This window comes from Mercurialis annua, linkage group LG6, assembly GCF_937616625.2.
Source record: "Mercurialis annua linkage group LG6, ddMerAnnu1.2, whole genome shotgun sequence".
Lineage (NCBI taxonomy): Eukaryota > Viridiplantae > Streptophyta > Magnoliopsida > Malpighiales > Euphorbiaceae > Mercurialis > Mercurialis annua.
In genome coordinates, this window is record NC_065575.1 from 38,364,816 (window position 1) to 38,382,179 (window position 17,364).

The following is a 17,364-nucleotide window of genomic DNA, read 5'->3' on the forward strand; positions in this document are numbered from 1 at the left end:
ATTATTTTTTATAATCAATATTATATAATTTTAAATGATTTATAGAAAACTTATATGTTAAGTAAAATAAATTAATGAATTTTATATGATAAAAAGTTTCAAGACAGAAAAAATTAAACTTAAAAATTACAATTTACTAAATACTATTAATAATTAAACTATAAAATAATAATATAGTAGCTCAGTGTTAACAAATTTGATAACCTAGCAATACTTCTCAACAACTCACGAGAAGAATGGTAAATTTAGATATGAGGGTTCGAAAGAATACTATAATATTTAAATCTATAACTTATTTGTGTTTGAGTTTAGGGCCAACAAAATGAAAAGAGGAGCATTATTCCTTGAGAAAATTAGACTGTACACTGGAAAGGCCTAAAATAATTCCAATAATACGGCCCGACCATTCCACTCCTGAAAATACTGTACACTTCATCTGCTTTAATTTTTCTGTTTTTATTTTACGTTTTTTTGGTGAAAAACGTTGAGATATACGAAATCAAAACTTCGTTTCTTAATCATCCATTCTAATCTCTCAGCAAGCAGCAATGTTCTTTCTTTTTTCTCCTAATTAATTCTATTGCTCTTTTTCAGTGACCTTCTTCTGCCATTACCGTCACCAAATGCTCCTCCACAGCCGCCGCTTGGATTTGGGAGATTATGGTGGATGTAGTTGGGAGTTTTATGATTTTTTACAAAATGGGTTGGTTCATTTGTTTGTGGTTTGTGGGCGTATGGATTATGCTCGTAAGGTGTTTGATATGTGTTGTAGTGATCGTGATGTGATTATTTGGATTGCTTTGATTAATGGGTATGTGAAATCTGGTCAAATTTTGATTGCACAGTGACTGTTCGATAAAATGCCTGAGAGAAACTCTATTTTTTGGAATGCCATGATTTTTAGAATTTTTGGGTATGTTCAAATTGGCTTGATTTCTGGGATTTTTGGGATTCGAGCGTATGCTAAGTTTGTTGGATTGTACTGTAAATTGAAGAGAAGAAGCAGTAGATTTAGTGTTTCTTCTTGTTATTAACTAAAAATAAATTAATTAAATCGTTAGTAAATTGTTAGTGAAACGTTATTAAACTAATAGTAAAAAATTATTAGTAAACTAATAGTAAATTAATTAATAATTTATTTTTATTTTATAATTCAAAAAATAAATTAAAAGTAAATTTATAAAACTTATAGTAAACTACTACTAGTAATCTGTTAGTGAACTAATAGTAATTTTTTTTGTTCTTACTAAGTGTTGCTAAAACATATAGAATTGTAATTGAGGAATTAAGCTCTGTAAGTAAGATTATTTATATTATTTTCTATTTATGAATTTCAGGAGTCTGATTTATTATTCAGTAAAACGATAGTAAACTGTTAGTAAATGGTTAATAAATATAACTATACTTTATATTTAATAAATTAGCTATAATTTTTAGTAAAACTAATAAACTGTTAGTAAACATATGATAAATTAACTTATTTTTTAGTAAACTGATAGTAAACGATTAATGAATTAACTATACGGTTAAAAAATAAATTAATAGTAAATTTGATTTTTAAGTAAACTGTTAGTAAACAATTAGTAAATTGATAGTAAATTTTTTGTTAGTAAACCGATAGGAGATTTACCGTATTTTTATAAATAAAAACCGTTAGTAAACTGTTAGTAAACTTTTTGTTTGTAAACCGTTGGTAAACTGTTAGTAACCCGATAGTAAACTTACTGGTTTTTAAAAAATAAAAAACCGTATTTTCAACTCAAAAAGTGTAATTTCGCAACTTTTAAAAGTCAAACCGTAAAAATCAACCCAAGCTGGTCAAACCGTATTTTTCAAAATATTTATACACAGTATGAGTATTTTTGAAAAACTCTCTTATTCCTTCCTCCAAACCACCCATAAAGAGAAAATAAAGGACAAAGGCATGTGCGTCGGTCGGTTCGGTGAATCAAACCGGAAAAATCAAAACCGAAAATAGGCCAAAATTTAAAACTGTATCCGTTCCGAAATAGACTAAAAACCGAAATTGAATCGAACCAAAAAATTCGATTCAGTTTGATTTGGTTTGGCTCGGTTAAAAACCGATTTTTTTTTATTTTTTTCCAGTTTTTTAATATAAAAAATTAAAAATATTAATTAAAATTTATATATGTTATTTATATATTTTATCTATTATAATATATTTATTAACTTATATATTACATATTATTAAAAAATAAATATTAAAAAACTATAAATAAACATATAAACTTTAATTTTTTCAAAAAAAAATAAAAATAATTTGTCATTCGGTTTATAAAAACCTAAAACAAAATTGAAAACTGAATATCAAATTTTTTGTTTGACAAAAACCAAATTAAACCGTTTTAACCAAAAAACCGAACTAATATGAAAATTTCGGTTTAATTTTTCGGTTCAATTCGGTTTTTGTACACCCCTAAAGGACACTGCTACGATACCAAAACAAATGTAATCATACCAGTACATCATCAGCGGCATTGTATCAATTTAAAACAATGAAAATTTGTAATCAACATAGACTGCTAGGAGTTTTTAATTAGTTAAAGAATATGGTTTAGGTAGAAACTTGGACATTGGACTGGTAGTTTTGATAGTTGGGTTTTGAAGTTCTTTGCTTTGCTCTGTCCTGTTTAAAATGTGATTGATCAACGGTGAGTCTGTGAGAATGTGCAACAAACGGTCTTTGCTCTTCTTCAAAATTTTACATTTTTCAATTTTCAACATTGAGAAAAGTAACTTAATGAATGTATGTAGTTAATATATAATTAGGTTAAATGTAAAGAATATCATAATTTTTAGCTTGTTTTGCAATTATAACATGAAATTTAAAACTTAACTATATAATATGGGAATTATTAATTTTTTTTCAATTCAGAACAACGAGCTATTTTTCGATGCAAAATATATTTTATTCTGGCAACCACATCTGTAATGTATGTTAAAGTTTATTTTTTTTTAAAAGCTTTTTGATGAGAATAAAAAGAATGATAAGTTGAAGACTAGAAAAGAATAAAAAATGAATAATTATGCCTTAAAAGAACTGAAATTTAAACTTTCGGTTTAAAGTTCAATAACAAAGGAACACCTCACTGTTCTCTCTATGAAATGTTGAAGTGGGATAATCTCATGTCGGTTATATGCGTAAATAAATATATGTTTATACATTAAATGGATATCTCTAATTGATATCAATTGATTTTAAGATGTAATCTAAAATGGTTTCGGAGTCTCCTCCATTCACGCAATTTGAAATCTTAATCTGCCTCGACCTACACAATGCATGAAGCGGATATATAACATTATGCGTGAGGGGGAGTGGTGAAGTGAGATAATCGCACATTAGTTGTATGTTTAAATGGACACATATATCAACTGAACCTCTTTCACTTGATATACCAATTGATTTTAAGACAGAATCTAACGAGAAATTCTTTCCATCACAATTCTTCAATAAAGTTCTTCTTAAGACCAATGATTTTTTCCATTTAATCAGAAAATAACCTCCCCCTCCTCTATATACATTTTTATTAAGGGTTTTTTTGCAATAAAAAAGAATCCAAATCTTTTGTGCTTGTAGCGACTAAGCACGATGTATAAAACTTGGCGGAAGTCCATCTTTTTATTTTTTAACATTTTCTAACTCCAATACATTGTTCTTTCACTAATGATGTTGTTTTGGTGGATTTAATAAATAGAACAATACCAGATTATGACTTTGGGCTATAAAATGTCAAAAAATGAAAGACATAGCTTTTATATGCCATAAAAATTTAAACGTTGTGCTTAAAAATCGCTACAACTTGAAGTATGTTTGAATTTCGTGTGCAAATAACACTTTTATCTAATTGTTTCATCAATGAATTTTTCATTATGAAGTTTTCTATCTTTTTGCATATGTTATAGAAACTTCTATAGTTAGTTGATTTTTTTTATAATGAGGAAAGAAGGAGCGCTTATGAAAAAAATTTAATTTAATCTTAACATAATGTTAGCTAGCGTTTATCCCATTAATTGTGTTGTAGCTCACTAGTTAGTTTATTGATTTTATAGGTTTGCATGTGAAGATACTTAGTTTAATTAAAAAATTTATAGTTATTTTTTTTTTTGAATTTTCATGGTGTAGATTTTTGGTTGATTAAATTTTTTGAAGGAGATATCTATTAGGCGCTAGCGAATATTGTGACTCGTCTTTTAAATTGGGTAGCACGTTTTATGTTCAATATCAAATTTTTTAAAATCGCTACAAATGTGAAATATGGTGGAGCATATAAAATTTTAAGTTTTTTTTTTCCAAAGATATAAAATTTTAAGTTTGATCAAGTATAATATCTTTATTATCTTAAAAAATCCTGATATATTTATTTTATATTCAAATCTGATATTCTCTAAAGATATAATTTGAGCTTTTATTGAACATGTGCATTTAATTGCCAACATTGTATTTGGACGCTTATTTACCTTTTAAGCATTGTAAATGTTCATTAGTTCCTCAAACTTTGTGTAGTGCTAAAAGACATGTATTTGGGGATTGGATTAGTTGCTCTATTAGAAAAATAAAAATAAAAACAAACTTGTAGTATAAGAAATTAATGTTAGCTATAGCCCAGATGTTTCTGTGCAATCAGATTTCTGCACATACTTATGATTTTGAAGATTCTTAAGCGCCACCGCACAGAGCTGCCATCGTTGCACTTGCACCATGCTCCAATAATAAACTACCTCTTTTAAATTCTATATCAATCAGTTAAAACTTAAAACTTTGTAGTATATCTTTGAAAAATAAATAAATTTTTTTCGGCTTGGAAATGTTAATATTTTTCTTTTATAGTAAAAAATAATTATCATTACAACTTCTCATGAGTCATGACGCAGACAAAATAATTTTTTTTAACAAGTAATGCAGAATTTAACAATTTTTTAAGTGGAAAATCATTTGTTGTCGTCTATATATTTAGAATTGGCCTAATTACTTAAAAAAACCTCACCTTAAAATATTTTTTCATTTATACCCTGACCTAGGAAAAAGTTCAATTTAGTGCTTTAGGATAGAGTTGAAAACGAAAAATCAAAAAAATGGTACAAATAAACTTTTTCCTAGGTCATGGTATAAACGAAAAAATATTATAAGATGGGGTTTTTTTTAAGTAATTAGATCTTTAGAATTGACCACAATCAACTTGCATTTTAACCAACTAGATATCCCAAATATGTGACCAAGCTTGTATAGTTGTATCGTTATTGAGTCCCACAATTCAACCAATAATACTGCCTAATTAGACATGACATTTAGCTTTAAAGTTCATCTAAATATTTTCAGAATCAAATAGAAAGCTCTCGAGTTTCCAATAATAAAATAAAGTGTAAAAGTATGGCAAAGCAGAATAGAAGGAAAACGCACATGGAATTTGCTGATAACAAGGTTGACTTAAACATATAACATCACTTTAATAATCTCTAATTAATCCACACAATTAATTAAAACACCAGTTTAACCATTTTTAACCACAGTGTAACCTCCATCAACAACCAAATTATGTCCACTGATATACCCCGATTCATCCGAAGCCAAAAACAAAGCACTCTCTGCTATATCTTTCGCCTTCAATGCAACCCCTTTCAAGTTCCCTAAATTCGAACAGTTTTGTTCAACTTCACTCGGTTTCATATTATACGCATCACAACTCATCGGCGTCCCGACACCAAATGGAGAGACACAGTTAACCCTAATCCCATAATGCCCTAACTCGCCACAAGCTGTTCTCACCAACCCAACAATCGCATGCTTCGACGCCGTATAAGCATGCGGCCCAGTTCCGCCAACCGACGACGCAACACTCGCCGTGCAAATGATCGATCCCCGGATGTTTTTCGCCACCATTGCGCGGGCGGCGTGTTTGATAGTGGCCGCCACACCTCGTACGTTGGTCGCCATAGTGTTGTCGAGACCTGAAATGTCGAGGTCGAGGATTCCTGTCAATGGGCCTAATATTCCGGCATTGCTGAATAGAATATCGAGTTTTCCGAATTTTTCTACGGTGAAGTTCACTGTCTGTTCTACTTGTTTCTCGTCTCTTACATCACAGTGATGATAAACTACTTTGTTTCCGTTTATTGAGTTCACGACTCGTTCGCCTAGCTCGTCTTGGACATCGGCTGCAACAACGCAAGCCCCGTGCTCGATGAACAGCCTCACTGCTTGCTCGCCGATACCGCTGGCTGCACCTGTTATCAGCGCCACCTTACCCTCCAACCTAGTAAAATGCTAAAAATCAGTACAAGAAAATGAAATATTCTCAGATAAAAGAAAAATCTTAATTACCTTGGTTTAGACATTGGTGTAAGAGAGTTAATTTGAAGTAGTGCTCTCTTGCTCAAACTTTTATAAAGGAGTTGGATCTGATTCTGCTGTCTGTTTATATAAGTTTTTGTGCCCTCATTAAATATTGCAGGCTTTATTTGGCTTTTTATTAAATTTCAAAGCTCGAGATAGTTATCCTATACTCCCTCTATTTTTTTTAGTTGTCACTTTAGATAAATGTATTTTTCCATCAATAGTTGTCCATTTAAAGATTTAAGATGATTTTAATCTTTATTTTCCAAATTTACCCATGCCTAATAAATGACTCTATATTTTACTTTATAAAATATTTATTAATTAATGGGGTTATATTAGTATTTTTCTTTATAATTTAAGATAAAATGAGCATTGTCTTGATATGTGTAATTTTTTCTAAATGGACAACTAAATAGTATATTAGACTAATGCTTTTCTCATGTCCATAATATTTATTTGAACAAAGGATCAATTTACCCTCTCAATTTGGCACGAAATATCAAATAAGTCAATATCGCCGCTTTTGACACAAACAGACCCAAAATTTACATTTTCGTTTCAAACAAACCCACAACTTGCATTTTTATATCAAAAAGACTCCTCTGACACAAAAAAGAGAGTGAGTATAATAACTAATTACAATTTTTAAACTCATTAATTCTAATTTAATACTAACTAAACACAATTAACACCCTATGTACACTAATTAAAATTAATTAAATCTAACCTAACCTATCGAAAACCACCACCATATAGACCGCTTTTGTCCGACTGTATCACACCCACCGTTTCCGTTCATTGTTCATCCCTAAAAAGGACGAACGAGCTTCCTAAAAAGGATTAACAATTCATCCTTTTTAGAGATATACACAATGTTTTCAGTTCATCCCTAAAAGGGATGAACAGTAGTGAAGGCAAACGTAGATAGGAGCGGAGGCGTACGGTGGTGGAAGTGGAGGCGGGCGGATGAAGAACCGTGTCGGGAAAAGAAAAAGAAGGAGGAAAGAAGAAGAAGAGGAGGGAAGAAAAAAGAAAAAAATCCCTTTGTTTTTATTAAAAAAATAAATAATTATTAAATTTTAAAATTATAAAGATATAATTAAAAGTTAAATACTATCAAAAATTAATCTAGGAGATAAATAAAATATTGAGAGTTTTTTTAAACTTTTTCCATCTTTTTAAGGAGAGCGTAGCTCACTTGATTGAGTGAGAGTGGGGGAGGAATTTTTTAATACAAAAACGCAGTTTATTTGTTGCAAAAGCGGCAAAAAATAAATCATTTGATACTTCGTGCCAAGTTGAGGGGGTGAATTGATCCTTTATTCATATTTATTGCATTTAAAAATTATTTTAATTTATAATATTTATCATTTTAAAATTGTAATAAAGTATTTTTAGCTATATATTTCTACAAGTTAGCCCTAGTCTTTGGCAAAAAAAAATTACAAGTTAACCCTAGCAATAAATAATTTAATATAATTAAAAGGATTAGTCAAACGTAAAAAATATACTAATATAGATAATTTAATAAAAGCATATACAAATGAAATCTTTTAATATATATATATATATATATATATATATATATATAAAATACGACAAATGTTATGAACCGAAAGGAATATCATTTAAAAAAATTAAATGAGTATTTATTGCCATTTCTTAATTTATCAATAAATAATTTTATAAAATTTAAAAAGTTAATTAAATATAAAAATGAAAATGATAAATATGAATAATTTAATTAAAATATATATAAATTAAAATATGTTTATTATGTTCTTACTTTATGTGAAATAGTGTAATGGATAAATATTATGGACGAGGGAGTAACAATTTTCCTTCTTTTGCTGGCGCAAAATTTTGCAGCTCTCTCTCCCAAAATGTAGCACATCAATTTCTCTTTATAGAAGTGAGACCAATTATTAATTTATGCATTAAGTTGCCTTCTTTATCTAATTAGGCAGATTCAGGTTTTAGAAAATGTAGAGTAATTTATTTTTGAGTAAAAAGTCAACATGATCCTTTAGTTTATGAACCAGATTCATATAAATCAATCTTCATTTATTTAAAAATTTACTTTATAATTTTCCAAAATAAAATTAATTACATTAAAAGCAATTGTAAATAAATTTTTATTTAATACCTTATACCAATTTTAGCATATTTTTGTTTAACCATAAATGAACCGTGTTAGCCTTTATAAATTTTGAGTGTGCTAAAATTATACCGTAATTTTTGTAATTTTGGATTTTAAGTAAACAATTGTGATGATTTCAAAAGGATTAAAATGCTTTGGATTCTTAATTTTTCTATAGATAGAATTTAAAATTCTAAAAGATGACTAGTGTAAATGAAAAGTGCGATTGAAATTGAAATAAATAAAATTCCAGTAAGAAAATAATAGTTCTAATGTTGTTGAATTCTAAAAACTTTAAAATTGTTTATTTTCATCTGGGAGTTTTTGTCTTGAATTAATTGATTGTCCGAATTTTGCCCTCGTTAAATATTGCAGGCTTTGTTTGGCTTTTTATTGAATTTCAAAGCTCGAGATAATTATCCTATATTGGACTAATAATTTTCCAATGTCCATAATATTTATTACTTTAAAGTTGCAAAAAACTATTTATTAAATTTTTTGCAAGTTTAACCCTAGCAATAAATAATTTAGTATAATTAAAAAGGTTAGTCCAACGTAAAAAAAATATTAATATAAACAATTTAATAAAAATATATATAAATAAAGACAATATATATAAAACGGTCAAATGCGAAAATATTATGAACCGAAAGAAATATCATTTTAAAAATTCTATTGTCATTTTTTAAATTTGTCAATAAATAATTTAATAAAATTAAAAAATTATTAAATATAAAAATAATAATAGTTTATATAAATAATTTAACTAAAATATTTATTATATTATTTTATGTGAAATAGTGTAAATGGATAAATATTATGGACGAGGGAGTAACAATTTTCTTTTTTTTGCTAGCGCAGATAAATTTTGCAGTTATTTTTCCCAAAATGTCGCACATGTTTCCAAATTTGAGGTGATCCACTCCCTTTTTCTTGGTTTAGAAACTGTAGAGTAATTTATTTTTGAGTAAAAAGTCGGATATTAAACAAACTAGGTCACAAAATTTGAACAAGATTATAGAAAAGTCATTAAATGGACTTTTGTCATAAAGGTGATACTAAAATTAACAATTTATTACAACAGAAAGTTACTCGCATGAAACTCACCGTTTAAATGACATGTCTCGCGGAATTTGTCCACATCATACAGGTCTCATATGCCACGACAGACGAATTTATTATTAGTTTAATAAAAAAATTAGTGATCATTTTAGACTCTTTACATTAATAATTAAATTTACTTTAATATTAGTTTAATTATTAGTTTTCAACATTATTTAAAACTAAACTAAAATTCTAACTAATTTAATCAAATCAAATTTAACCTAAACTTAATAAATCAAAATTGGTCATCTTTTCAGGTAGGAGTTCGGCGACAGCGCTGCATCACCAAGAACGGCGACAGATGCAGATCCTCTCTGGCTAGCAACAACAACTTTCCTTTCTAAACCGGCGACAAGTGCACTTGTAGATCCAAGAACGGTGGCGGAAGCCCATCTCTCAAAAACCAAACACAGTCGTTGAAATTATTAAGACCCAAAACGTCGTCGCCACAACATTTTAAAGCGGGTAAACCATGAGCTTCGATGAACCCAACTGTTCAGAGATTTTATATGTAGATATAATAATTTTAATAATTTTCAGTAACTACAGTTATCAAACAGACTTATTTAATTCAGCACTTAAAAAGATCAGCAATTATTATTTTTAGCACTTAATTTTCAGTTTTATCAAACCACTACTAGAAAAAAGCCTATTAGCGACGGATAATTCCGTCGCTAATGACCCGATTTCCGTCGCTAAGACGGAATGGCGACGGACGCCGTCCATCGCCACAGGAATGGTCGCAAAAGAATTTTGCGACCATTCTTCAATTCCGTGGCAACATTATTCGTCGCTAATTTTGCCATAGCCGTCGCTATTTGTCAACCGGATGAGACCGATTCTGAGACAAATTAGCGACGGCTTTATAATAAAATAGCGACGGATATATCCGTCGCTAAGTGTACCAGTTTTGAGACAAAAATGGCACACTTAGCGATAGATAAATCCGTCGCTATTTTATTGAATTTGCGACAGATTACAATCCGTCGCTACACATGCCAGTTTTGTCTCAAAAATAGGCACAAATAGCGACGAAAATTTATGTCGCTATTTGTTGAATTCTGTCGCCAATTGCACTGTTTTTTTGGCAGAATTTTGCGGTTCGCAGCCGATTTTTCCGTTTATTCCTGTCGTTTTACACCTATTAAATACAGTAACGTTAATGCGTTCATAAATCACAATAAATTGAAACAAATACTGAATATATATATATATATATATATATATATATATATATATATATATATATATATATATATATATAAGTAATATTGGAGTATACATATAACATCTGAAAGAAAAAACCCACAATTTGTTCGAAAAATAAACTAGGACAAAACTACAAATCTGTAGTGTCGTCGCCGTCTGGCGGGGGAGGGGAGAACTGTGGTCGATACTCTGCAGGAAGAGTAGGCATCATCCTCGCGACCTCCTCACGGATAAGATAAGCTGGGCCATGCTTTCCTGCTGCTCATGTCGCGCAGCCGCCAGCTGCTCCGCCAACTCCTGTCTCTGCTTCTCTGCTAGCCTCTGCTCAACCTCCCGCAGACCCTCTTGAATGCCGGCCTGAACACGGCGATCGATCTCCTCTTCTGTCTGCTGCGACGTCCTGGAAGAGCTGCCTCGCTGCGTCCTGCTGCTCGGGCCTGCAATAAGTTAACGCCACCTTAGTGACACAGGAAGTTTATTTATTTTTAATGGCACTTTTCATTTACACAAGTCATCTTTTAAAATTTTAGACTCTCTATAGAAAATTTAAGAATTCAAAGCACTTTAAGTTCTTTTGAAATCATCACAATAACTAAAATACAAAATTACGAAAATTGCAGTATAATTTTGACACGCTCAAATTCATGAAGGCCAACTCGGTTTATTTATGGTTAAACAAAATATGTTAAAATTGGTATAAGACCTGGAGAAGAAATGAAGAATCATAGAATATAGGCCAAAAGACAAGTCGGAAACTTTGGAGCATGCTTTGAGAGATTATTCTCAAGTGCGCGGGTTATGGTCTCTTTCTCCATTGGCTCTACGGGTTGATGGTCAAGCTATTTTATCGGTTGAAGAATGGATTATTTCTTTGATTGAGCTGTTACCAATCGAAGGATTTCGATGCTTCTGTGTTTATGGACAATTTGGAATGATAGAAATAATATGGTGCATGGTAATATCAGATGGGATGCTTCAATGTTAGGCGAGCAGTGGGAGAAATTCGAGGACTAACAGCAAGATCCTAACACGATCTGGAATCCACCTTCCGAGGGATGGCTGAAATTAACTCAGATGCTTCTTTTTCATCTGATGGACAAAAAACAGGAGGAGCATCCATCGTTCGTGATTATGAAGGAAGAGTATTATTGCATGGATTCAAGATGTTTGAAGGTGTTACTGATGTGGAAATTGCTGAATTGTTGGCAATGAGGCTCGGAATGGATTTGGCGTTGAATATTAAATCTAACAATTTTTACTTTGTATCGGATGCCCAATTGGCTATAAATCGTTTCTCTCAAATTGAGGACTTGTTTGATTACGGCCAACTTATTGCAGAAGACATTTTAATGTTAGGTAATCAATTAGACAATTGCGGTTTTGGGGTATGTTCATAGAACCGGAAATGTGTTAGCTTATAGTTTAGCTAAATGGGGACTACAACAAGGTGTTGATTTTGTTTTAGATAGAGTTATTCTTAATCGTTGAAATGTTGTAATTTCTTATTTTATAATTCAATAAAATCATCCCCGCTTCCTCTAAAAAAATATGTGAAAAAATATTGCAGTTTAGACTTTGATAAACATTTAAAAAGATAATATTAATTTTTACAGTAAGTAGAAAAGAGAAAACTATGATAAAGAAAAAATAACATATACAGAAAAAAAGTAAAATTGGGATTATCATTAAAAATGAAAATAAAAGTGAAATATGAAAAGATTATTTAGATAAAATTGAAAAGATATATTTAGATAAACTGCAATATATTTTTTAGTAAAAATAAATAAATATGTGAAATATGAAAAGATTATTTAGATAAAATTGAAAATTAAGTGATTTTTTAAAATAATTTCGTGGTTAACTCGTATAAAATTATGATAAATTAAAATCATTTTAGAGTTTATGCTAAATATATGTCCATTCAATTATTTAGGTACATTCTAAGTCGACAAATTCAATTTTATAACTCGTCTCTCTCTAAAGAAAAATTATTGCGTGCAATTGTTGCGCCATGTTATTCGTGCAACAAATCAACGGTGCATTAGTCATGTGGAAAAATTAATAATTAAAAGATTCTCTATCACAAATATTCATTGTTGTAAATATGATGACACAACTCATGCATGAGATAAACACTCCTCTCTAAATCTCTTCTTCCAAGTCCTAATCGGATTTTTCCAATTTTGCCCTCTCTCATCTCATGAGAGGTGACTTTTTGGTCAAGATTTAGCTAAACATTACCTCCTCACTCTCTAGATTCTTTATTTCTCAACAAATAAATGATCTCTATTTTATATTTATGTCTTTAGTTTTTTTTTCTCCCTCTATAGTTTCATCTACTCTGTATAGACTTTTTATTCATCTCAAATGGATTGTTTCTTCTTAAATAGGGAGCTCCGCAAAGATATTTTCTCTTAATTTCTATATAAAATCTTAACATTTATAATTTGAATTTTTGAGTTCTTCAAAACCGTTTGGTGGTTTTTCGTTTAGCAGCCAATCAAAACAAATGTACCGGAAAAATTTAAATTTTCTTGTGCTTCCATTTGTAAGATTAGTTTATAAATCTAATTTTTACAGTTTGATTGTTACTCCCGATAATTATGCCATTTTAGGATTTTTTTTGTTGTAATTTTTGGATTTATAAATTTATATCCATTTACCTAGATTTATTTGGCCGACAATTTCACTTATTGTAATTTTTTTAATTCTGTTTATTGTTATATTCGAGACTCTCGTAGCTGTTCTAATTTTAGATGAAACCATCTTCTGACAAAAATAAATTACTTAGGTAAAATATACAGATTGGCCTGTGTGGTCGAAACCCATGAATATTTACTGCCTTGTGGATTGCGTCTCGCTTAGACTTCTAAGGTCAATAAAAATGATACAAAAAAGACATGATCATTAACTCCTTTAAAATAAAAAAATACATATAAGCCATTGTGGTAAAAAAAATCATAACATTTAACCTCTTATAGTCTAAAATGAATATAACTTTTTTTAAATGTAAAATAATTATTTTGATTATTACAAAATTATTGTAAATTAATTATAATCACTTTTTTTACTTAGTATAGTTTTAAATAATAAATTTTATTAAATTTTCTTAGTGTGATTAAATAAAAAAAATATGCTAAGTAATGGTGAGTTTTTTTTTAAACTAAGAAGTATACTAACTATATATAACTTTTTATCAATAAATAAAAATAATTCAAACAGATAAAAAATTATAAAATTAGCTACTAGAGATTTTTAGAGCTGATTTTTAGAGAGTTTATTTATTACATGTTTTATTTAATAGTCAAAATAATTAATTATTTTTATAAATTTTATGCAAATTTTTATAATTGTTATTTGTTTGAATAATCATTAATTTAGAATAATTTTATAATAATCAATATTATTATTTTATCTTTGGAAAAAAGTTGTACTCATTTTAGACTATAAGATGTTAAATGTTCTGATTTTTGGCTTATATGTACTTTTTACTTAAAAGAAATAGAATTTTTAATGAAGTTAACATTCAGCTCCTGTTTGTACTATTTTTTACAACCATAAGAACCTAAATGAGACGCAATCCATCACAAATGTCTAAGGCACCGTTTGGATTGATGGATTCTAAGCGATGGATTCTAAACAATCCATGAATTTGGAAAAAATCTATCGTTTGCCTAGAAAAAAAATAATAGAACCATGAATTTATAAATTTCCTCATTTTCTACAATCCATCATTTTTTAGGGTTTTGATTTCCCACCATTTTTTATAGATGATGGATTGTTATACTATTTATTATTTTCCATAAATAATATAAAAAATCCATTGATTTTATATTCAATCCAAACAATGGAATTTTAAAATCTATGGATTTAAATTCCATTGATTTAAAATCCATCGATTTTGCTAAAATCCATCGATTTTAAAAACCCTCAATCCAAACGGTGCCTAAATATTTTTAGACTCCGACCACATGAGTCAAGCTGTACCTTTTGCCAATTATTTAAAATACAAGACATTCAATAATTTCATGTTACCTTTTTAAGTACTTTAAAATTTATAAAATTAAATAAAATTCATTATCTGAAATTCTATTCTTATAGTTGCAAATCCATAAAATTAGTGGACAAATAATTGCTGTTCAGTTCTACTTTGAAAGTGAAAATATTTCAGTTTAATTTTGGTACAAACCAAACCAAATTTTTCTCTAAAAATAATCTGTGTGTAAATAATATTGAACAAGCAGAGCAAATGCATTCCTTTAGCATGAAATAATTGCTGCACCTTTTGTGTCAATGGAGAAACATAAAGAACAGAAAGATCCATCATGTGCGAGTCATGCACCTATTTCAGCAGCTCGTGCCCACTCGATAGTTGAACCAACGAAAGCATCCATCGGAATTCGGATTGATACATTTCTTGAAGAGGACCATCCTGAGGCAAAAGATTGCGCATATTGTCGGACGCAAGGATCACAGCGCTCACTGCTCTAACCAGAAGAGCCTGTAGAGCTATTCTCAATAAATTCCTAGCCCCTTCCATGTCTTGTCTGTCTAATGCTTCAATTGCAGGAACTACAGTATGTTCCATTGTTGCTCTATCTGGCAGCACAACCTCAAATCCCCGTAACCCGCAAAAACTGATGTTAGATTACGCATATGTTACAGGGAAATGGTCATCCGCTTAGATCACACCTATGTTATACGGTTACGGAAATGCTGAAATAGGAAATGACATTTTTACTATAATATAATAGATTATAAATATAAAGTTTTTGAGTTTCAAAAGTATTTCTGGAAACAGGAACATAAAACCCGACAACATAGGTAGGATCACACTCGACAAATCCCTGCAACCCCGCGAAAACTGACATTAGACTACGCATGTTACACAGAAATGGTCATCGGCTTGGACCACCCCTATGTTACACGTACGGAAACAGAAACGTTGATACAATAAACGTCGAAATAGAAAATACAGGGAAACCACATTTGTTATTAGACTCGATTGTGAATATAAAGTTTTGGAATTTCAAAAGTGTTTCTAGAAACGGAAACGAACGACGAGACATGTCTATTACCAGTTCATCCCCCGAGTTGAGACCGATCATTCAGATAGATGCTGGTAAACTAATGAGTTCAGATATTAATGAACTCTCATAGAACTTGACAAGCTACGGCTGGGATCATATCCATAATTAAGACAGAGGAAGCGATCACACCTCATTCTGCATTTTCTCCTGATAGAATCCAGCTGTCAAAGTGGCATTGGTCGCCAGCACGCCGATCCGCAAAGGACTCTCGGCCTCAAGAGGCTTAAGCTTAACCTCTTTTAGTTCCTAAGCAACACAATCACCCATATGAAGAAAATTAACATAACAATCTTTAGAAACCTCATCATGCCATGAATGCGAAAAATGACAAGGCATTACCACGCATCGAGCTCCGGATCTTTCGAGAATAACCCTTTTACTCTTTAGATTCTTCACAATATATCCTTTCAAGAAAAACCCTAATATATCCTCACTAATTATAGTAGAGTGTCTTGAAAAGAAATACAAATAACATTAAGAGCTTTTTTACATAAATAACCAAAATTGAGTAAGAAATTATTTTTATAAGATTCCATATTAGACATTTCAAAACTACCATACACAGAAGAATTTATTACTTTTATATCTTACATATAAATAGAACCCTAATAATACAGACCCTCATAATTACAATTTTTTTTTCCTCAAATTTATCTCTCCTTTCTCTCTCAACTCATCTTTCACACAATTCTCATATCTGTTCTTCGCACTGTTCCGCCTCCGTCGTTCCATCTCCATCGTTTCGTCTTCCTCTCGCCGTCATCTTTCTTTCATCGTTTGGATTTCAGATCAGAATTTTATTATTCTTTTTTTTTTTCATTTTCAGATATGTAATTTGTTTATTTTTACTGTTTTTTTTTTCACTATTAAACATGTGTAAAGATAATCTTTAAAGAATCTAATACTCATTTCATGTTATATAGAATAATTTTATGATTTTATGGAATAAAATTCTGTTATTTCTGCATTTTTCTTGTGTTTTGTTATATTTAAGCATTTTTTATTCTGCAACTCGATTTGTTGATGATGGTTGATTGCTAAATTATTATAATGTTCCACTGTTGTTGACTTTATGCTGATATTATGTTGATATCAATTGAAATTGTTTTGATTTTAAAATTGACAAATAAAATAATATTGTTTATGAAATAAACTAAAAAATTTAAATTAAACTGAGACTAGATAATGATATATTAATATTGGGAAAAAAGACAAATAATAATGTTGAATTATTATAAAGTTACAGTGTTGATACTGTGTTGATTTTCGTTTGGTATTTTGTTGATTTTATCATTGGTGAAGAAGACAATAATAATGTTAGATTATTGTAATGTTACAATGTTGATTTCATGTTGATATTTTGTTGATATTATGTTGATATTTGGAAAAAAAACCACATTATATGTGAAATAAAAAAAAATTAAATTGAAATAATGTTTAAAAATAAAAATTAGTGTAAAAAAAGA

General features: G+C 29.6%; 1 protein-coding gene and 1 pseudogene across 1 annotated transcript; both read right to left on the reverse strand.

The window, feature by feature from the left end:
* Positions 1-5,403: 5,403 nt before the first annotated feature.
* On the reverse strand, positions 5,404-6,448 carry LOC126686110 (short-chain dehydrogenase reductase 3b-like). The gene is made up of 2 exons (XM_050380140.2): positions 6,341-6,448; positions 5,404-6,272 (listed from the first exon to the last, which is right to left on the reverse strand). Exons 1-2 carry the CDS (start codon positions 6,352-6,354, stop codon positions 5,510-5,512), a joined length of 777 nt encoding a protein of 258 aa, XP_050236097.1. The 5' UTR covers positions 6,355-6,448; the 3' UTR covers positions 5,404-5,509.
* Positions 6,449-14,973: 8,525 nt separating this feature from the next.
* Positions 14,974-16,636, reverse strand: LOC126687842 (uncharacterized; annotated as a pseudogene).
* Between the last annotated feature and the right edge of the window lie 728 nt (positions 16,637-17,364).